The 22,452-nt window shown below is 34.4% G+C and overlaps 3 protein-coding genes and 1 long non-coding RNA gene across 13 annotated transcripts in view; 2 read left to right on the top strand and 2 right to left on the bottom strand.

The window, feature by feature from the left end:
• Positions 1–1,762: 1,762 nt before the first annotated feature.
• LOC100678844 lies at positions 1,763–6,643 on the bottom strand. Its single transcript, XM_003424590.5, has 10 exons — positions 6,379–6,643; positions 4,836–6,272; positions 4,398–4,765; positions 3,994–4,329; positions 3,654–3,921; positions 3,157–3,587; positions 2,852–3,070; positions 2,289–2,776; positions 2,098–2,212; positions 1,763–2,004 (listed from the first exon to the last, which is right to left on the bottom strand). The coding sequence occupies exons 1-10, from the start codon at positions 6,392–6,394 to the stop codon at positions 1,849–1,851; spliced, it is 3,834 nt and encodes a 1,277-aa protein (XP_003424638.1). The 5' UTR covers positions 6,395–6,643; the 3' UTR covers positions 1,763–1,848.
• Positions 6,644–7,113: 470 nt separating this feature from the next.
• Positions 7,114–14,597, top strand: LOC100678812. 6 transcript variants are annotated; one of them, XM_008217671.3, is made up of 26 exons: positions 7,114–7,377; positions 7,452–7,717; positions 7,997–8,211; positions 8,309–8,549; positions 8,688–8,768; positions 8,839–9,002; positions 9,084–9,245; positions 9,322–9,600; positions 9,675–9,926; positions 10,008–10,256; positions 10,339–10,587; positions 10,669–10,917; positions 11,000–11,248; positions 11,330–11,578; positions 11,661–11,909; positions 11,984–12,241; positions 12,337–12,486; positions 12,571–12,723; positions 12,853–13,002; positions 13,107–13,211; positions 13,280–13,459; positions 13,530–13,646; positions 13,720–13,830; positions 13,909–14,049; positions 14,122–14,277; positions 14,368–14,597. In XM_008217671.3, exons 2-26 carry the CDS (start codon positions 7,567–7,569, stop codon positions 14,380–14,382), a joined length of 4,575 nt encoding a protein of 1,524 aa, XP_008215893.1. In that variant the 5' UTR covers positions 7,114–7,377; positions 7,452–7,566; the 3' UTR covers positions 14,383–14,597. The 6 variants fall into 6 exon arrangements, with proteins under 6 accessions (XP_008215893.1, XP_016836710.1, XP_031788333.1 ...); XM_016981221.2 differs by having other exon boundaries at positions 7,131–7,717; positions 14,125–14,277; XM_016981220.2 differs by having other exon boundaries at positions 7,132–7,717.
• On the bottom strand, positions 14,576–16,219 carry LOC116417737. The gene is made up of 2 exons (XR_004228005.2): positions 14,867–16,219; positions 14,576–14,778 (listed from the first exon to the last, which is right to left on the bottom strand). It is a non-coding gene; the product is annotated as an uncharacterized LOC116417737 (long non-coding RNA).
• A 46-nt stretch (positions 16,220–16,265) lies between these two features.
• Positions 16,266–22,452, top strand: part of LOC100124202 (rho guanine nucleotide exchange factor 12) — a 34,517-nt gene continuing 28,330 nt past the window's right edge. For 3 of the 5 annotated variants that reach the window (XM_031932470.2, XM_031932466.2, XM_031932469.2), the window contains exons 1-7: positions 16,266–17,360; positions 18,090–18,309; positions 18,473–18,522; positions 19,719–19,776; positions 20,544–20,746; positions 20,833–21,039; positions 21,736–21,957. In XM_031932470.2, the coding sequence (XP_031788330.1) occupies positions 18,156–18,309; positions 18,473–18,522; positions 19,719–19,776; positions 20,544–20,746; positions 20,833–21,039; positions 21,736–21,957 (894 nt within the window). In that variant the 5' untranslated portion in view covers positions 16,266–17,360; positions 18,090–18,155. Of the gene's footprint in view, positions 17,361–18,086; positions 18,310–18,472; positions 18,523–19,718; positions 19,777–20,543; positions 20,747–20,832; positions 21,040–21,735; positions 21,958–22,452 lie in introns of all 5 variants that reach the window. The other 2 variants (XM_031932467.2, XM_016982855.3) reach the window with 2 other exon arrangements.

Raw genomic sequence — 22,452 nt, 5'->3', positions numbered from 1 at the left:
GAGGTGTATGCAAGTTTATTTCAAGATGGACATGACTGTGCTTTTAGAAAATCGGTAAAAATTTCTAGAAACTAATGTCATACGTCTCGATTCCATCTCTATACAATGAAATCAAACTAAAATCATGCTCTTTCACTCAAAAATAGGAAAATTCTTCAACCATATCTCTCCTTTTCTTGCGCATCATTTTCCCTTCGTGTCTTTCCTGTTTGTAGGTAATACACACACGATCGGTACGTAGACTTCTTTCCACGTTCGGCACTTTGACAATTTGCCTCTGCTCTAGTTACACACAAGGAGCCCGTTTATTTTTCAAATTCTCGACGATAAAAAAATCTTGTTTTTTAAAATTTTTCTGCGGACAAGATAGACTATTACAACAAAAGTGCATACGAGTTCGTGCGCCGCGCTGCTGAAGAAGCAATTTTTGTTTCCGCGGCTGAAAAAAGCTGTTCTACCTGTACCCCTTCATTACGGGGATAATAAAACTCTGTACGCAGCTTTTTCCACGGACTCTCGCGCTGTGTTGTTTGTGGATATGTGTGTGCGTGTATCTGTGGCGCGCTTTTTCTGCATTCTTGAGCGCACGCGGGGAGATTGACTCTTTTGCTCTTTCTTCTGATCAGCAACCGATCTCTCGATGCTGTGCTACAGATACATAAACTTTATTCAAGAGATTTGACAAATAATCTATGCATTTTGTACAGCGAAACAGATGTAATAATTTCACGGTGCTTGATGCTGCTGCGAAAGCGTTTCTCGAAACGCAGGTAAATATTGCCAGTGAACGATCACTTTCTTCGAGGAACAGCAGCAAGGTCGATTTATGCCTTTAGTAGTACCGATTGCACGGAGTTGTCGTCTCGGTGTTTTTGCAAAATAAATCGTTCAAAGAATTTTTCCCTGCGTTCGCATATCTTTCAAAGCGTGCAATATTTCATACTAAAATCTAAAATTCCTTCCAAACATGAAAACCAAAAAAAAAATCTCCAAATCCCGCAAAACGATCTCGCATACCTCACAAAAAAATCCTCTTACCGCAGTCGTGCCCCTTTCCTTTAGCTCTCGTTGCTTCACATTTCCCCCCCAACGTTTTTTTCACCTAACCTGCAGAGTCGTCGGCCGTCTCTTCTCTCTTTGTCTGTCATTACGACTCTCGGTGCTATGCGCGATCATAAAAGACGCGGGCCTTGAAAACTCGGACTCGCGAGAGCGCTTTTTTCGCTCCCCCATCGCTCGCTGCGCGCTGTCGTGTCTGAGTGCAGTGTGCAGTGGCGCGCTTGAGAGGGATCGACTTCGCGGCTTTGTTTATTTATGCTGCCGGCGAGAGGTTGCGGAGCAGAGCTTGCGCGACAAAGAGTATTCGGTTTTTTTTTTTTTTTTTTTTGCTGTTTAGTTATGCCTGGCCAAAGCTTGTACTTTTACTACTTAAAAATATTGATAAGTATTGTCGCAATTTGTACTTTAACGTTACTTGTTTAACTGTTACTTGAGCTCGTTTTTCAGATAGTCTCAGAGAAATGTAGTAATTCTTTTCGTTTGTCGGAGGCCTATACAATCTTCAGGACTAGTCTGGTTTGCCGGTTATGTAAATTTTGTCTCGTTAAAGCGCATTGTGCGTATCTTTTAAATAGACAGCAGAACTTGGCTTTGTTAACGGAAAAGATTTTAAAACTCACTGAATTCTGTCGTACAAATAATTTTTTACTAATTGCTATTTCAGAACTATTGAAATTAGAGATAAATTAGAAAAACTATTAAATTTTTTAAAATTAACAAACTTACTTTATTGAATGTACAATTTTATGCAATCATACCTTTTTACATCCGACCATAATATATACATTATTATATTTTTCCAGTAAATTTATGATACTTTATATAGTTATCATAAATAGTCTTGAAAACTTGTTGCGTCGATACCGGTAACGTTCGAGAAAGGAAACTGATTGCGTGTCGATCGCAATTACTTAGAAGATGAGATAAAGATGAATCAATCGATACCTTTACAAAAAATATAAAATAATAGTAAGTTAAAACAGCGTATTATAGAATAACTTGGTAATAAATTTATACAAAATTTCATGTATATTTCACCTTTAGGAAGGAAGGTAGGACTCCTACTTGTGACGAAGCATCGATAATGTCGGCGATCAAGTAGGGGCTTATCCTACCCACGTCTTTCTTTAGTTTAGCGAAAAATGTACAAAACCTGCATTAAAAATACAAAATTTATTTTAAATATTGTCATTAATAATGATGATTTTAAAAATAATGTTGAGTCTTACTTTTCTATATCTACAGCTAGAATCCTGAGCATCTGTTCGTCCGAAAAATTAGTTTCCTTCGCTTCGTGCAGAATAATCCGAATGATTTTTCTGAAAAGATTAGTCAATGCAGGTAATCTATCGAAAAGAAAATCTGTTTTTGACCTTATGAAATCCAAGCAAAGTCCTAAAGCTTCTTGGCAAGCTATCAATTTCGTATCGATGCACAATTCATTCAAACTTTGCGTTGATGTTACGAAAATAGAATCGACAAGCCTGTCTGACAGTCGAATCATTCTTTTGGACGCTACAATTGCTCGACACATTTTTAATAGAAAAACTGACGAAATTTCTCTTATATCTGAAGCGATTAACTCGTTGAACAAATTATTGACAGATGTGCATAGCGACTTCGAACGTATTGCTTTGGTCTCAGCTTTAGAAAGACTCTCCCAGATTGTTATGAGCTTGTCTAGAAGAGATGCATCGCCTTCTGTTAAGCCTTTTTTCTGTGAAGTAAAATTTATTGGAAAATTATGCTTTTAGTGACAAAATGTAATCTGAGTATGTTTGTAGTAACGTACCGTTTCGTTATTAAGCGTTTTAGCAAAATAGTCAAATTCAATATCTTTCAGGACCTCCAAAAAGTGTGAAAATATTTTTCCGTCTGGATTGTGAATCAGAATAATACATAACTTTTTTACTACATCTTCGTTTATATCAAACTTTTCCCTATTCGATAAAGTCACTAAAGATAACTGTAAGCTTTCGTGAATTAACCTATTATCAGCTGTTTCAGAATTCTGAAAAGAAAGAATTTAAATTAATTATTGAATTACTATGAAGAACTATTCTACTTATACACATAAAAATTATAAATATTAGTAACCTCAACCACTTTCTTTAATGTCATCTCTATGCAATTTTTCAAACTGCTTTTCAGTTTCTTTTTCTCCAACAAAATCACTTTCAACGACACTCGAACGCCCGAAATTTCTTCTGGATCGCTGATCCCTTCGTGAAGTTCTCGAACAATTTTAAAACTTAATTTTAAAGACAAATTGTGCAAAAGGATCTTATGTTCGTTGGTTGAAGCCTTGTTCTTCGAACTATCAATACACGATAATAAAATACAACTTATTGTTTTATTGCATTCTTCCGTGCTTATGAATTCTTCCCAAAAGGATAGAGCTGCCAAACTAGTTAAAGATGATTTGAAAACTTTCAGAAGCACAGGTTTGTTGTCTTTGAAATGGTTTATGAGAATAACTGGGTTTGAGACGTTGCTCATGACGTCTACATCATTTTGACGAAGTAAATCTATAAAAATTAAATTTTCAGTTTGACCTTAACTAAATTTTATTTGACCAATTAAAAATTGATTACCTAAATATAAATTCGTGAATAACTCCTTGAGATCGGGATTCTTTTCAGTTTCTTTTTCCAAAGTGTACAAAACCATAAACAAAAACGATCGAATGCTTGTATCTAAATACGAAATCGGTAAGGATGACAAAAGTATAAGATTTCTTCTAGTCTTATCTGAATCAACAGGGCTTGATGATTTGATGTCTTGTTTAAGAATTTCTTTCCTTGCACTTTTTAAAACTTTTTTGAGACTATCAGAATCTCTGAGTGATATTAATAGTTTTCCCTAGTTTATAAAAAAAAATAATTATTAGAACTTTTCTTATAATGCATATGTAAACGTAAAATAAGTACGTACAAAGTCAACTTTATCTATAATAGTTTTTGTAGTAGAAACTTCAACATCCTTCACAGTATATGAAAAGATTTGTAGAGCCATGGCAGTTGCAAACATTTTGGTCATTCTATGAATATTTCGCGAAATAGATTTCCATTTAGTAAGAGTTTCATGGTTGCGACTGGCTTCTTCAACAAAATGAGATGTTAAATTTAATATTTGTGTTTCATTAAAGGATTCCAATAATTGAAAGTGGTTTTCTAAAATAGACGACCACAAATGTGTTATAATTTTGTCTTTGAGAACAAGTTGATTATCATGATTGTAAACAATAGAATTCAATAAGCATAATTGATCCTGAAAAAGAAAAATATAATTAGTGTCAAATAAAACTTCAACTCTTGCATTTTATAATTAATTCATACCAATGACTCTTCACAATTATGATGTTTACATTTCTTGATTATTTGCTTCAATTCTTTGAATTGAGATTCATTCACTGGAAAATCTAATTTATCTGAGGCAGAATTTTGTAAATAATACCGCAATAAATCATAAGTTTCACACCAGATTCTGACTATATCAGAAAAAGCTACAAAACTTATTTCTTCATGCTTAACAGAAGTTTCACATATAACTTCACAAAACAATGCCAAAGTATTTCTTAAATCAGTGAATACTTGATAAAATTTATTTTGCCAATCCTTTGGTAATGAGCTGTCTAAAAAGTGTGAATGTTCGAAATAAACGACAAGAAGCTTAGCAACAATTTTTGTAGTTATACAAACTTGAGCTGGAAAAAGAAAACGTTTATGTTAGATTTACAATAATACTAAGAAAGCTTTGTAAAGAGTAATACTTACTTGTTGGGCCTGATGTTTTTAATTTACCAATACAATCTGATTTCAAGTGAAACAAAAGTGTGTGAAATATTGATATAACTTGAGCACTGGTAGTGCGACTCTTTAAGTCTTCGCTGAACTCAGTAATAAAATTATCTGGTAATTGAAATTCATTCTTGAATTCTAAACATTCTACTTCTTTATCCTGATATTTACTGATTGAAAGTAAAAATTTAGAAAGAAATTTTTGCTGTCTTCTCAATCGGACACTTGCTTTCCATAATTCTTTAAGCAAATTTTCATAGGCTGCCATTTCTTTGTCATGTGACTTATCTTCAAATAAAATTCGTTCTAACATAGCTTGTGTTTCATCTTCTACAATCAATGGATTGAGTTTTGCTATTGCACATAGTAACTCATAATCAAAACTTTTGAAACGTTTCTTCTTTGATACAATTTCTTCAATGTACTGTTTTAAGTAAACTTTGAGGCTGACTCCTTTTATTTCATGATCAAAATTATAAGATATATCTGACGAATTTTCCAATAAACAAATCAGAACTTTTTTAGAATGTTCTTTTTGTTCAACAGTTTCTACAAGTTTACGCAAAATTATATCTATGAGATTAGAATTTTGTTGAAAAGTATTGCCTGCACACTGAAATAAACAAACAAATGCTGCTGTAATATCCTCCAGTTTTGATGCACTAACTTTATTTCTCAAAATATCAAAAATGACTTCAGATTCTTCAGCTTTTGCATTTTTTCCATCATTAGTCAAATTAATATTGTTTATACCACCAAGCAATAACCTCTTGATACACTTTTGGCTTTCCACAACTATCTTTGAAGATACTTTTTTTAGTTTTAGAGTTTTTACGAGCACTGATAATGGAAAAAATATTTCTTCAATAAAAATGGTAATAAGATTTTTCTTTTCTGACAAGTTTTGTCTACATATGAAAGCAAATGTGCTAACTGCTTGCTCAGCACAATCTACAGCTCCAATGCAATTTTCAGACTTATTCTCTGTTTCTCCAGATAAATTGAGAACTTTGTTCGTAAATAAGAGCAGAGTTTTTATCAGAGCAACAACTTTGTTATCTTTTGTATAACTCTGAATATTAGTGGTCGACAAAATATAACTACCACACATCAACATTTCATTCGTAACTTGAGTTTGAGGATATTCAATAAGACTTGCAACCAATTTATCAATGAGCAGATTTTTAGTTTCTGGAGATAATCTTGTGAAATTCTTAGGTTCCAAAGATAGACATCTGTGAATTGTTGTCCAGATTGCAGAACTATTTTCTTTGGAAAATGCATGACATAGCCAGCGAAATATACACTCCTCTTTGCGAACAATTGGAAGATCTGGACTATAGAAAACATTCTCAGCCAATTTTAATCGCTTTGGCAAAGGCTCATCACTGCTATCAAGACGACGAATAAGGCCTGAATAATGAAAAATAATTGATTTGTTTATTAAATCTTTGATTATTAATTTTCCGATTCTTTTAAGTTGTTATTTTTCGCAAATAGTTTGTCGTTTTAAACGTACCTGTTGATAGGGCCATTATGACGATTTATTTACTTGTTTAAAACTCTGGTTACGTAAAAATTTGCAGGAATTACTATCTATAGTTAAGAACTGGGCATTTATCCTTAAAACACATTTTATTACTTTTACATTTTTAACAATCTTCAGCCGTTACACAAATAAAAAACGTGTATGAACTTCAATCTAACCTAAAAGTGATGCGCCGAATCACGTGTATATGTATATATGAGTATACTCAAACTGCGAGCGCTGCGCGCTGCGTATATGAATGGGACACGCATCAGTCGTGGAACAGCGAGGACGGCCTATGCTGGTTTTACAAAAATTATCCACATGTAGGATGTTCGTTAATTGAGAATAAATGTGTCTTCAAATAAATTTACTTCAATCCAACATTCTATTTGCGCCCATACGTACATTTTTACTATATGGTTTTGGGATCGATAATCCAAAACGGAGAACAAATGGTCTATCTACAGCTAATATCATCGACAGAAACTGACCTTTTACTGATAAACTGGCAGTATTCATTACTAAATTTTTGTACAACGCTAACGTAAACCCTTTTATACCCCATATGTATAAATCCTTCGATTTTACATTTGCACTCGTCGTCATTTAAATGTTCCCGCCGGATTTGCATTCACTAAAAATATCCTGGCGCGCATGCGCGCTTGACAGTCTATTACGGTCCAGTGACGATCATTTCAGTTGAAAAATCCGTTGCTTTGTTTACATTTGATCCTAATATTCCTAAAATCCTAACCGAGAGAGCGAGAGCGAAAGAGACGGAAGATGCGCATTTAGCGCAATTTAAAGAGTTCGAGCTCCTGCGCGCGACCGGCGCGACTTTTCGTGTACGAACTTGTTCAGGGCGAAAGTCGTTACAGGCAGTCGGATTTGAACGCTAAACGGAGCCGTACGCCGGGAGCGCGGTGCGTTATTTACGTGCAGTACACTGTATATAAGTATTTGAATCATCGATATTCTGCATAAACTGTAAAGTTCTTTCGTAATTGTGATATTATTTCTGCATAAATACGTTTCAATATCTTATATTAACTTATTTGAAGCAACTGTTAGTGAAAACGGAGCAGTGGTATCGTCTCGAATTCATCGATACAACACTGTGTGCCCTGTGGGTAGTTTTGTTATTTTGAGATCGTTTAAGTACTTTAATTGAAGAAGATGAGTCAATTTCAAGTCCTTTACAAACGAAAAATTGTACCTCCAACATTGAAGGAAAATTTGGACATCGAACGACGGTGTAATTGTTTGGAGTTCCGAAGAACAAAAAGGAGTCAAGCTTTTGATTCTAGGAGGGGATTTGTTTTTGAAGGTAAGATTTTGCGCTTGCTGTTATTTGTTTATCAGTTTGGGAACAATGCATGTTATACCTAAATACGTACTTATGTTTGGTTCTAAAAACCGTTACAAATTTAACATACATGGTATACAAAACATTACTCATCCAAAAAATAAAAGATTAAAATCTTAACAAAAGTTTTTTGTGACATGAAGTGTACAAATTAAAAAACCATATTTACAGTGGCATAATTTTACTAACATCATTAAACAAAGAATATATAATACAGTTTTTTTCTAATTATATTTAAAGACCCAGAGCCTTTGGAGCCTGTTAAAACAAAAGTGAATCCATCAGTTCGCAAGAATAAACTGCACAAATACACAACAAAGAAAGTAGCTGTCAAGAAGCAGCCACCTCCATTTCTTGTTGGAAAAGTGAGACACAAAATTCATTCTCCGCCCTTTTTACATGGACCAAACGTTGCTACAGAGCCCAAAAAGAGAATCCCATTGACTCCAATACAAGTATGAATCAAAATTTTAAAATAGAATGTGTATAAAGTGTTTATTTCTGAAATTTGATTTTCTCTGGTTTCTAAGGCCTAATCTATTTTCTTTCCAGTCATTTGCTCCTAAGAACTATAAATTCAAAGCAAATTACATTTCAAAGGCACCTGTAATGGCAATGACTACAACACCTTCGAAATTAAATAATTCACCATTTACTCTTGAGAGTATATTAAATAAAAATAAAAATGCAAAAAGTAACAACAAGGATAAAGAGAATTACTTTAAAAATGTAACAGTACGGTCTCAAAGGAGGAGGGAACTAAAAGATTCACCAACTACAATGAATCAACTGGGTATATTTATTTTTCTTTCATATTTTATATACAAAACAAAACTATTAACATTAATTTTATTTTATTGAACTTCATTTATCACATAGATAAAAATACATAAAACGATTATTGCTTGTGCCTTCATTATATCTCTATTAGTTCCAGGAAAACCAGTTTTTGTTTTTGGAAGAAGAAATTTAGAAGAAGAGTTCAAAAAATTAAGCAAAAATCCAACAAAGGGTTCGAATTTATTTTTAAATCATCTTTAAATGAGTTACTTGAATACTTATTCATAATTTTTTAATTTCAGATTCCATAAATTTTGAAATGAAAACAGTAAAAGAAAGTCAAAGCAGTGCTAAAAAAGAAAATGTATTCAATATGTTCAATAATGTCGGAAAATTATCGACAAAAATGGCCAAAGTATTTTCATTTGAAACTGAAACAATAAGATTGATGAACACAGAACATCAGGTATGTATAATATACAACATGATGTATTAAATTACTTTTTCAAAATATAATTTTTAACATTTTTTATACATAATTAATCAGAACCATGAAGATAAATCACAAATGCTTTCTCCAAATTTGTCAGCCATCATTTATAGTCCTACTGATTCAACACCTATATATTCTAATAAGTGTCACATAAATGTGTATACTTCACCCCAGACTGAGAAGAAAGATCTGGCTGAAAAAGGATCCGATAATGAGGTATTATTTGCTTATGATTGTAATTTTTTTTACATGATTGCAATTGATAATTACTTTAAAAAAAATGTTTTCATAGGATTTAAATTCAGATAGTACATCACCAACTTTAAATCAAACAGCAATTGACTTAGATTCTACTGTGAATTCTGCAAGCAATCAACAAATCAGTCCCGCAAAAAACCATCAAGAATATTCACCAAAATTACCTGATATTACCAGTCCAACTGTTATTTCAAATAAAGAATCGGATAATAAGAGCGACTTGGAAGATAATCAATATAAAGCGATGTCACGATCGGTTGAAAATAAAACTGAAAATCATCCATGCCAACCTGATTTAATAGAGTTAAATCTGGTATGAAAATTTAATCAACCAGCCAATAATATTATAGTTGTTCTTTGTTCTTGTTACATGTTTTTCTTTTTCAGCTGGAAAAAATTTCGAAGACATCGATGTCTGACGTGCCGGTTTCAGAGGATAACGTTAACTTGGTAGTTAGTGCAAGTATAGAAACCAACTCGTCCGATTTTAACCAGCCGCATAAAGATGTTGAAGTAAGTGGACTTGATTCATTGTCCCGATTGTCCTTATCATATCCGGAAAAGCGCGAAAACATGGGTATTTTAAGACAATCGTCACAAACACAACATCAAGAATCTAACAATGTGGCCAATGAGCAGGTACATAGCATTTTAAATGATTTGTTGGATGTTGGAAATCGAAAAAATAACTTTTGTTTTACACTATTTCTATTTACACAGATCGAAATTTTGAAGACATCGATGTCTGACGTGCTGGTTTCAGAGGATAACGTTAACTTGGTAGTTAGTGCAAGTATAGAAACCAACTTGTCCGATTTTAACCAGCCGCATAAAGATGTTGAAGTAAGTGGACTTGATTCATTGTCCCGATTGTCATTATCATCTCCAGAAAAGCGGAAAAGCACGGGCATTATAAGCCAATCGCCACAAACTCAAATTCAAGCATGTGACAATGTGGTCAATGTGCAGGTACAGCTCATTTTGAAAAGTTTGTACAATTATGTAAATCGAGAAAAAAAGCTTTGTCTTACAATATTTCAATTTTATGTAGAACGAAATTTTGAAGACATCGGTGACTGACATGCCGATTTTAGAGGATAACGATAACTTGGTAGTTAGTGCAAGTATAGAAACCAACTCGTCCGATGTAAATCAGCCGCACGAAGATGTCGAAGAAAATGAACTTAATTCATTGTCCCGATTGTCCTTATCATCTCCAGAAAAACGCGAAAACATGGGTATTTTAAGACGTTCGTCACAAACACAACATCAAGAATCTAACAATGTGGCCAATGAGCAGGTACATAGCATTTTAAATGATTTGTTGGATGTTGGAAATCGAAAAAATAACTTTTGTTTTACACTATTTCTATTTACACAGATCGAAATTTTGAAGACATCGATGTCTGACTTGCCGGTTTCAGAGGATAACGTTAACTTGGTAGTTAGTGCAAGTATAGAAACCAACTTGTCCGATTTTAACCAGCCGCATAAAGATGTTGAAGTAAGTGGACTTGATTCATTGTCCCGATTGTCATTATCATCTCCAGAAAAGCGGAAAAGCACGGGCATTATAAGCCAATCGCCACAAACTCAAATTCAAGCATGTGACAATGTGGCCAATGTGCAGGTACAGATCATTTTGAAAAGTTTGTACAATTATGTAAATCGAGAAAAAAAGCTTTGTCTTACAATATTTCAATTTTATGCAGAACGAAATTTTGAAGACATCGGTGACTGACATGCCGATTTTAGAGGATAACGATAACTTGGTAGTTAGTGCAAGTATAGAAACCAACTCGTCCGATGTAAATCAGCCGCACGAAGATGTCGAAGAAAATGAACTTGATTCATTGTCCCGATTGTCCTTATCATCTCCAGAAAAACGCGAAAACATGGGAATTTTAAGACGTTCGTCACAAACACAACATCAAGAATCTAACAATGTGGCCAATGAGCAGGTACATAGCATTTTAAATGATTTGTTGGATGTTGGAAATCGAAAAAATAACTTTTGTTTTACACTATTTCTATTTACACAGATCGAAATTTTGAAGACATCGATGTCTGACTTGCCGGTTTCAGAGGATAACGTTAACTTGGTAGTTAGTGCAAGTATAGAAACCAACTTGTCCGATTTTAAACAGCCGCATAAAGATGTTGAAGTAAGTGGACTTGATTCATTGTCCCGATTGTCATTATCATCTCCAGAAAAGCGGAAAAGCACGGGCATTATAAGCCAATCGCCACAAACTCAAATTCAAGCATGTGACAATGTGGCCAATGTGCAGGTACAGATCATTTTGAAAAGTTTGTAGAATTATGTAAATCGAGAAAAAAAGCTTTGTCTTACAATATTTCAATTTTATGCAGAACGAAATTTTGAAGACATCGGTGACTGGCATCCCGATTTTAGAGGATAACGATAACTTGGTAGTTAGTGCAAGTATAGAAACCAACTCGTCCGATTTTAACCAGCCGCATAAAGATGTTGAAGTAAGTGGACTTGATTCATTGTCCCGATTGTCCTTATCATATCCGGAAAAGCGCGAATATGTCGATATCTCACCACAAACACCACTTGCACATCTGCGCGCATCTCACAATGCGTCTAGTATACAGGTAGATCAAATTGAAATAAGTTTTGTTAAATATCGTGATAATTGTTTCTTACAATTTTTACATTTTTATCATAGGATGTGAACGTGAATATAAGAAAGTCTGACGAGTTAACTACGTTTGATACTACTAGATTGTCATTTAGTTTTAAAAACATGGCAAATGAAACGTCTTCTAAACAGTCACATAAGAAAGTAGCTAAAACAACTAGTGAAAATAATGTTTTATCTCAGTTATCCATGAGCTCTTTGGAAAATAAGAAGAATGGAACTAATTTGCCAAAATCATCCAAATTCGAAACACGCACATGCGAAGAAAATAAATCAATTGACGAAGTAAGTAAAAATTTAACCTTTTCTTAAAATCGTGTTTGATTATTGAGTTTTTATATGATACAATTTCTATCAAAAATAATCTAATTTTTTTTTAGAAAATGCCAAATTTGTCGCATGGGTCTCCACGATTACCGAGGAGCGTAAAAGCTGTTTCCTCACATGCACAATTACTTGAGCAAAGTCCAGTAAGGGTATTGCGTGGAAGAATAATTGATGTAACGCCATCGCCACAAAGAACGCCAAAGGTATCATGCTTTGCTGAATTTAATTCATTAGAGACTTGCGAATATGTGAGTTAAACAAATGCAATAAATTTCCTTTTTTTTCAGAAACGAAATGTAACTCCATGTAAGTCTCCGTATTCTTTGTTATCTTCGAAAGTTTATTCACCAAAACACTTAGCGATTAGTCCTTTAAAAGTTTTAAATCTTCGTAATCGAGACATTGCTGTGACACCTTCACCAACCAAATTAACACCGAGAGTAAGTTGGTCTTTCAAATTTTTTTCTATAGAATAATAATTATGTTTATTTTAATCTGAATATACACTGCTATATCTTGATACACCATACACAAAATTGTCACGATCCTCGCGGATATAATTTTTCTAGAAGTTACGAAAACCACATACAGATGTGCAAGAGATTGATGAGGATGATTCACCAATAGTTTTATCTATTAATAAAACTACAAAGTGTAAAAGTCTTACTTCGCCTCAAATGGAAAGCCTCATATCTGTAGAGAAAAATTCGACTTCAAAGGTATTTTTCGTTAAAAATAAAAATTATAATTTATTTACGTTATAACGTTATCATGTATTTTTAAATACCATCACCGTCACATTGAATTGCATTTTTTTTCTTAGCCAGAAGGAAATTCTCCTTCAAAGCAGATTAATACGCAGATCCCTTTTTCCAAAAACAGTTCGCAGGTCGAAAATGTTGCGTCAATGATAAAAATGAATAATAAGGTAAGCAAAGTTAGATAGTGATCAATGATAAAATAAAAACCGTTTGACGTTTCAAATCATTTGCATAGGACTTGCACGCAGGCACTGCAAGTGCTCATTCTGTGGTTGCATCTCCGCTAATTATTAGTCTGGTAGAGTCACCAATTAAGAAGGAACCAATGAGTAAACCGTTGATAAAATATATCTCTTCTACTGTAGAAGACGAATCAACCGTGCAAACAATAGATTTGGTGTCATCAGATGATGAGGTATGCGTGCATTCAATTCACGTTTGCAATGATTTAAATTTACAAAGTTAACACTTCCGTTATCTTACAGGACGAGCCTTCAACGTTGTTAAAAAATATTTTACAAAAATATTCTTCTATAAACACCCCATCTCCAAAATCTAAAGGCAAAAGTTTAACACCCACCCAAAAAGTTCCAGTTGATGAGGTATGAGCACACTTTATTTTTGCGATTATTTGTATTATGTATACTGAATAAACGTTTTATTATTATGCTATAGGAGGAACACTCTACATTTTTGAGTAATATTTTAAAGAAATATTCCTCGGTAAACACTCCATCTCCGAAATCAAAAGACAGAAGCGTATTAGCACCTATTGGAAACCTTCCGGTAATTTTTTTAATTTAATTGAGAAAGTTATAATCTTTTCAAAATAATAGAATACAAATTTAGAAAAATCTTTTTCAGATAATACGTATATCGCCTAGTAGATCACCATGCTTACGGGAAGTACCCTCACCGCAAAAAATTGGTAGCAGTCCTTTGAGAACGCTAGCTCTTCGTAGACGATTAGTTGATTTAACACCATCGCCCAAGAAGACACCAAAAGTAAATTTTTATCAAATGATTTTTTTTTTAATTATTTGCAGTGAATAATTTGTTTACATATATTTTTTTCAGAAGAAGATAAATGTTACTCCATGTAAGTCACCGCGCCCTGCTCTGCATTTTACGAAAGAAAGTTCACCACAGCAAATTGAAAGTCCTCTCAGAGTCTTATGTCTTCGGAAACGAGATGTTGCCGTAACGCCATCACCGAAGAAATCAACACCAAGAGTAAATTTCTCCTTGAATTGATCATATATTACATATCATTTATTTAGTATTATTTATAACATAGAGTAAAAATAATATTTTTTATTTCAGGGAAGAAAAAAATGATGTTAAATAATTGCAGTGTCTGAAAACGACTGGCTATTAAATTGTACATATAAATCTACGTTTTTAAATAATTAGACTGATTATTTTATCTTTTTAACTCTAAATAAATTTTCGATCGTTATTTGTGATATAGTTTAACAAAAAAGAAGTAAAAAATAGTTTTATAAAAAAAAAATAATAAATATAAAGATTATTAAAATAAAAAATACTTTTTATTCAATTTTTGATTTACTTGTAAAGGGTCGAACATTTTAAAATTGAGACATTTTTTCCTTCATCCAGCCAATGAAAGTGTAAATTCTTGTAAAGATATCGGGCTTTCCGCGAGCACAAGGACTACCAAACGATACGATACCAACTTGAACGCCATCGGCAACAAGAGGACCACCAGTCACCCTACAAATATGGGAAAAAAAGATAATCTATAAGTCACCTGCAGCTCCACTAATAATCATCAAAGTCATATCGAGAAAGTGTAACTTACATGGCATGCGTCTTATCACAGAGATCGATTTGATTGATTTTCTATTTATTTATAATGCTAGCCTGCATGTACAATATTTTTGTAACTATTTGAAAATAAGACAATCATGAGTTAACTTACGTGTATAAGAATCTTCAGATTTAATGGTTGTAAATTTAATTTTCTAATATCGCTATAATTCTAGATTTGCATTATTACTGACTCCAAACCAATATGATTTATGTTGCCTTTAATATCTATACTTGCATAATTAAAAACAAATATTATAGATTTTTAAGATTGATTGGATTCATTGTAATGGCATTTTATTGTTCATAATGGTCTCCAGCTATCTTACAAATTTGAAATTTCCATCCCGCGCGCGAACATACAGCGTATATACCTATAGCTGTCGAGAAACGAAATGTCTACCTTATCATCAATAGAAGCTGACCAATTATTGATAAGCTAGCATTTACCGCTGAATTTTTGCGTTATATGAAAAAATTCTTATACCATTTTGCACTGCGCAGCGCATATGTGCTATATCGACATATGCGCTAGCCATAAATTAATACGAGCATATTAGCACTTTCTTCCTAAAATCGCAGCTGTACACGCTTTTTTAGAACGAGGATAAAAATCCAAATATAGCGCAGCCCATAATTTATAGCAATGTCACTTTCGAAAATCATCGAAATTCCGCGCGCCACATTCCGCAACGGCGACGACAATCATGCAAATATAATTGCGGCATCATCATCAGGTCGTTGCACCTGATTCTCTCTCGTATAGGCTAAAAAAAAATCGCCGAAATCGCGGAGGAAAACGACGAGATAGGCCATAGAAGAATATTTGTAATATGAAATAAAACTTATCTCCTTTGTGCCCGCAACTATACAAACAGTGGCACATATTGTAGGAATATTAGCAGAAGGGTCAGTTGCAGAGCTGTAGAGACGCGAAAAAGGATAGTAAGATATGTGTGTGCGAAAATCCCCGAGTCGTCGTTTCTTCCGCGAAACGGCTGTGGTGGCGCCATCTTACACACAAAGATGGCTGCCACTTGTTAGCTGTTTAAGTTTTTCTTTCTCTCGCTCATATACATGCGTACAATACATATACATGCATCGCACACTGGGTTAACATATCAAGCAGAGCGGAGCGACTGCGAGAGAAGGAAAAACTGACTATATGCGGTGCACCTTTCTCTCTCTCTCTCTCTCTCTCTCTCTTTCGGCGCTGCAGCAACAGAGAGAAAACGCAGCCCCCGGCAGCCAGCAGCAGCGGAGAGATGTGTGCATACACATGTGTGTGCGCGAGGCGAGCGCCCGTAAATGCAATCGGCGCCGCTCCTCGCGCTATATACCCATGGAATACATACGTATATATAGCTATTTTCTCTCTCTTTCGCTCTGACTAGACTGTACGCAGTGGAGAGAAGTATATGTTATACGTATAGATATACAGCGCGGCGTATTGTACATACGCAGAGCGCGCAAGAGAGAAAGAAAGAAAGAAGTTATAGGAAGGGGGAGAGAGAGAGAGAGATCAACACCGTCGACGCCCGCGAACCGAACCGTCATCCTCCTCCTCCTCCTGTGTATTATCTCGCTTTCTCTCTCTCCCTCCGCAGCAGCAGCAGCAGCAGCGCGTGCGTGTACGCGCACAGTACTGTGATGCGAAGCGGCCGTGCTGCTGACACCGCGGACAGCAGCCGCCTTCTCGAGGACGAGCTGCCCCCAGGAGTCACCGACGTGGCGTACAGTGCCAGCGCTTAGCTCTATCTTAGAGTGTGTACATACGTTCCACCGCTGCATATACACACGTCGCTCCACACTGCCGAGAGTAGTATAAGGAAGGAAAGAAAGAAAGAGAGCTGCAGCATACATAGGAGAGCGCGAGCGAGACGGAGAGTGCGCGACGCTGCGGGGAGGCTCCTTTAGAAAGCTGCTGCTCTGCTGCTGCTGCTGTTGTGCGCTGTGCTGCAGAGGAAGCGCTGTCGAGGAAAAGCAGCAGTAGTGTATCCTTGTCCCGTGCGTGTCTCCAGAGTCCGATCGTCGTCGTCCTCGTCGTGGAACCGCGAGTGTGCATATATATAGTGGACGATGAGGCGTCGATTCGCGACGACGCCACCTCCGGACGCCGCGAGACAGTAGGAGGCGGCGGCTGACTCCCTCGTCCCCTTTTGTTATGACAAGCCACGGACCGCGTCCTCGAGGAGCACACTGACTGCCTGCTTGTGGTTGGTTGCGGCCTAGACTGTCCTACTGCTCTGTTGCTGCTACTACTGAACTCTGTTTCTTTGGTCATGTGGACTCTACTTGGACAGTGGACTGCTTATAGACTCTAGTGGGTGCTGTTCTGTGCTCTGACCAGGTGACTCCCAACAGTGACTGTGTTTTTGTGTGTGTTGTCCACGTCCAAGTCTTCTTCTACGGGTAGAGGAGATCCACCAGCTATGCTGGATGGCAAGGTGTTTTCTCTGGAGACATGGAGATGATAGTTTCTACGGGTGAGTTCTCTTCCATTCTGAGATTTGGAGCAAACTGTCCAGTTGACGAGGTTGCTTTGCTTTGCATGAATGGTATGGTCCATGTTGATCTATAGGTTTATTTTGGAGCTCTGTTTATTTTCTTTATGATAGCATTGTACGCCAACAGGTGTACCACAGATTGTGCCTGTCATCGCTTGAATATCTTGCAATGATCTTTGTTGAGACTGATTTTGAAGATTAGCCTATATTTAGTGGCACGCTTTGTTCTGCAGTATGTGTATATATACAGCACTCCTTTATGATAACATTCTTTGAGTCATTATGAATCTGTTTCTTAAAATTAATGCCATTTCCTTGCCGTGTCCCAATTGACATTACAAAATGGATTATACACTCTTGCAGTGCAGACTACTCAAGCTTGCAAAACTATGTTTGTCATCATAGACATTTATGTATCTGTGTGAGTTATTAAGGAATGAAAATAAACAAAATGGAGCAATCCTTAAAGGTGTATTTTTGGCATCAGAAATATTTTTATTTTATGATTGTATACACACTTGTTGATATGCTTTGTTTTGTCAAAAATTTTACTAAACAGTATGTGTATGTAATTGATTAAAATTTATGGATTATTTATGAAAATTTTTCAACTTTAATCCATCAGAGATGTTTGACTTTTTTTCATTAACCAGCATGAGACTTGAAAAGATTTGGGATCATTAAATTTTGTGTCTTCCTTTCAAGCAGGTTGTCCAAGCAGACAGCGTTAGGAGCATTACAATTTTATTTGGCTTTCAATAGCCTTTAGAAGGGATGAATGGAACAACAGCCCTGCGTCACAGTATAAGTGGCAGTGGAATCGGTGAGCCGTTTCCAATTGCCACATTGGTTGTTTACAAAGATGATGCTGGATATGGGATGAAAGTTTCTGGAGACAAGCCAGTCTATGTTCAGTCTGTAAAAGAAGGTAAATACAAATCTTTTTATCTTTATATTATTGTTTAACTCAAGTTCTCTAGTTTAATCAAATAACCTTTTTAATAAATTAATTAAAATTTCTGTTTCCAAAAATTCAAAATAAACTGCCTTGCATATAAAATTTGACCAACTTTATGTTTTTCTTCACCTAGGTGGTGCGGCAGAAAGAGCTGGCCTTCATGCAGGTGATGAGATAATCAAGGTAAGTTTTGTTTGACACATTTTAGTTAATATTACATAATAAAGAATCTAAAGAATGTTAAACCATTATCGATGTGATGCATATTAAGATGCATGGTCATTTTTATTACTGTTCTATAGATGTTAAGTGTTTGATGTTACTATAATAGTTTTTATTATTAGGTTTTGACTTTAGGCTGTTTTATTAATAAATTTTTGTTATTTACATACAACGAAGCAGTTAACACAAAAGTACAATAATAAAATATAATTTTCTTGTCATTTTCAATTTTACTTCAGTTGTTATAAAAAAATGCAGAAGCTAGATAGCTGTATATAGAAGATTTGTGGAATCATAAGTAGTATTAAATAGTGCAATAAAATCAAATATCAATTTTAATTAATCATCTAGATCTTCAGATAAAAAGCTTATCAATGTTTAAAAAGTGTGGTCATTCTTTCATTGTACAACATTGAATTTTAGTTAAAAGTATCATAAAGCTATCATTTATAGCTTTATGACTATTATTAAATATCATGAATATTGTCTCTTAAAAAGACAACTCTTCATTTTTAATAGGCAAAACAAGAAAGAACTACTTATAATGACATGCAGTTAAATGACTCATGTTTGACAAACTTGTTCTTGAGTTACAAGTAAATTTAGAAACTTATATGCATTATCTTTTAAAGATATGTGACAAATACAAAAAAATCTCGTAATTGTTTCAAGCTGAAAATTGTTCAAATAACAAAGTATTTTCAATTCTAGCATTCAATTAAAATTTATGCAATGAAAACAGAATGACTGTAATTCCAAACAACTGTAGCTTGTATAGAATAAGTTTGTGATGCAATAAAACTGTATATAATTTGATTGAAGCTTAGCCCATGCTATACATTCTGATTGTTAGAGACATACAATCATTAATGGAAGTTGCTCTGATTCTCTTTACAATAATTGAATATTTTATTACTTTTAGCAGAATCTATTTCCCTTAATCTCAACTACAATGATACAAAGCAAAATTATTATAGATGTATAAAATAATGGCAACTCGTATTTTTATTACATTGTTTGTTAATAATATTTCTTAAAATATAAATCAATTCAGAAAACACACTTTGGGAAGATATTCATCTACTTCTTTAGAGCATAATATAAAAATATGTTAAATTTTTAATTCTTGCTTACAATTTTTCTTTTTTATGTTACAGGTGAATGGATTGAATGTCACACAGTCAACACATACAGAAGTTGTTAAACTCATTAAATGTGAGCAAATTATTTTTATTTAAGTACTTTTTTTTCTAACTTGATGAACACTGTTTTGTTTTTATTTATTTGTTTCATTTTTTTTTTATTGTAGTTGAGTTCTTTACACAAAAAACAATCAAATTTGATTCATATGTAATATATACAAGCACAATTTAACAACATTTTAAAAACAATATTTAAATACATTACAGAAATTATAATGCATAATGTCTTAAAAAATTCACTGTATTTTACGCTTAAATTGTTAAGGCCTATTGTTGTTACTAGAGTTAAGCAATAGTTATCTTTACATCTATGTAAATAGGATGTGCATGTATATTGTATACACTAGCCACATGCATACATTCAAACACATGCTTCATGTGTCAGTGTGCTGAAGTGAGCTTGAGGCATGATGATGTAAGCATAGTGTTTATAGCGCTGACACCTTCAGCTCTGTCATAATTTGTCTTGCTTTCATTTGGATGGTTTCAGTCGATGGAGAGACTGACTTTACCTTGCAACTGTTAAAAATAATCATTGATTAACCAAATTTATAAAAATCCTCAACTTATTATATATTTAAAGTGGATAACTAAATTGCAACCTTGACAAGTAAAAATTCAGTGTAAATTTATCTAACAAGTGTTTTCAAGTGCATTAATGGTACTATGAATAAATTCAACAGCTTGGTGACAAAATTTTATTCAGCAATAATTTAATGCATAACTGATTAAATTGTCTCATTTAAGCTATATTCATTTACTTGGTCATTTTGTTTGCAGCCTCAGTACAAGTGGTATTAACAGTGCAACAAAAATCTGTTTCAACAATGTCTACTGGGCTATCTCCGTCTCAACATCATCGACCAACAAGTTTATCAACTAGTTCTGTATTGGTCTCACCTGTAGGGGCTACTTCTCTTCATCGAGCTTCGACTGCACCTGCTTCATGTACTGAAAGAATTACTGGACCTCAACCAGTTGATGTGAATATTGCTTTATTGATTTCAAATTTATTAATATTTATATGTGCAGCTATACCTTACCTAATGATTGATTGTCGTTATTTTAGCTCGAAAAGAGGCGTCAGCTAGAAACACAACGCGTTTTGACTTTGCAGTTGATGCTGGAAGATGAACAAAATTATGTTGAAAAAATACGCAGTGATTTGGCGAAAGCTGCAGCTGGTGGTGGTAATGCAAATAACATAGCTGCCTTACAAACAAAGCTAGCCAATGCAGAACGAAGATTAAAATCGCTGCAAGAGCCGCTAGATCAAGTAAGAACATGGATTTCAATTTAATTTAAGCTGTGTGTTTAGTGTGTTCAAGTTTTATGTAAATATTTGTCTGGCTAGCATATGTGTTTAGAGTGATCATTTTTGTTTAGAATGTGGACATCATTTTTTCAAATCAGTCTTTTACCACTGCAAAAATGTTTCTAATTTTTTCAATAAGTTTTATGCATTTAATTTAGAAATTCAGTTCACAGTTAATTTGCAATCACACGCAACCATATCTGGTGTTAATGTTAAAATAGCTAACATGAAGTAGTCCTAATTTCATATTTTAAAACTGGCATGAATGTTGTTGAGAATTACTGACATTACTAAATAATTTTAATGAACTTGGGACTACTTTAATTTAATTTAATTTACAATCCTCATTATTTGTTTTCTGGGTTCACAATTTTTATAGAATGTAATAATCCATTATTAATGCACTCACCATTACACTGACTACTGGATTTTCAAAGTATAATGTAACGTTAGTAGCGAAAGAATTAAATTCGGCGTAAGGAAACGACTAATTACTTTGAAAGTCTGGAGCGGTATTTTAAAAAACCTGAATGCCAATCATCGATCTTGTCATTTGCAAAATTAAACATGAATTTATCGTCGGTTCAGCAGCATTCAAAACATATATAAAAAGGAAAAGATGTAAACTTCATCGGCTTTTGTTGTTGTGTCTTACAGCTTTGCCCATTGGTAAATCAGCACGCACTCGCTCTGAGCAGTAGCGGCGGCGGTGGCAGTGGTGATGCCCCGCCGCCGCTGCCCTCCCGTAAGTCCCTATCCACGCGGAGCCTGTCTCCGCCGCCCTTGCCACCACGACCACCCCCTAACTCACAGAACGTAGTACAGTCAGAGATGGCGGGACACTTAACGCCTCCCATCGCAAGTGGTATACCTAACTCTGTAAGTAGGCTTGTTATAAAAAAACGGAAACCCTGCGCTTCTTGTTCTCATTTATCTCTTTTTCTTAATAAATTTTTCGTTGGGCTATACGTGTGCACCAACATAATATCGGTGTTCTACTTAAGTAAATTATTTTTTCGGCTATTATGAGTGATATCTTGTTGGTGCACCATATGTTGGAGACAAAAATCTCGGGACCGGTCAATTGGAGGTCTCATTTGAGCTAGGATCAAGTATATAATACAATAATTTTTATATTAATTTGCTAAAGTTGGGAATTGGCATTGCTCGTTACTACAAGGGTAAGCTGCTTTCATTTTTCATGAATCAAAAATCTAACAAAGATAATAACTGAAGAAGACAATAACTGTATAATATTCTACTGTAATTATCAGCCGAAAAATATGGTTGCTTTTAATTAGAGTCTTTAACAACAATTTTGTATTTAATTTTGGTATTTATATAAAACGTTTTTAAAACTCGACCTCTAACAAG

Source organism: Nasonia vitripennis, chromosome 5 (genome assembly GCF_009193385.2).
Source record: "Nasonia vitripennis strain AsymCx chromosome 5, Nvit_psr_1.1, whole genome shotgun sequence".
Classification (NCBI taxonomy): Eukaryota; Metazoa; Arthropoda; class Insecta; order Hymenoptera; family Pteromalidae; genus Nasonia; species Nasonia vitripennis.
Note: the sequence above shows the minus strand (reverse complement) of the source record. Positions and strands in the feature narration are given on the sequence as shown.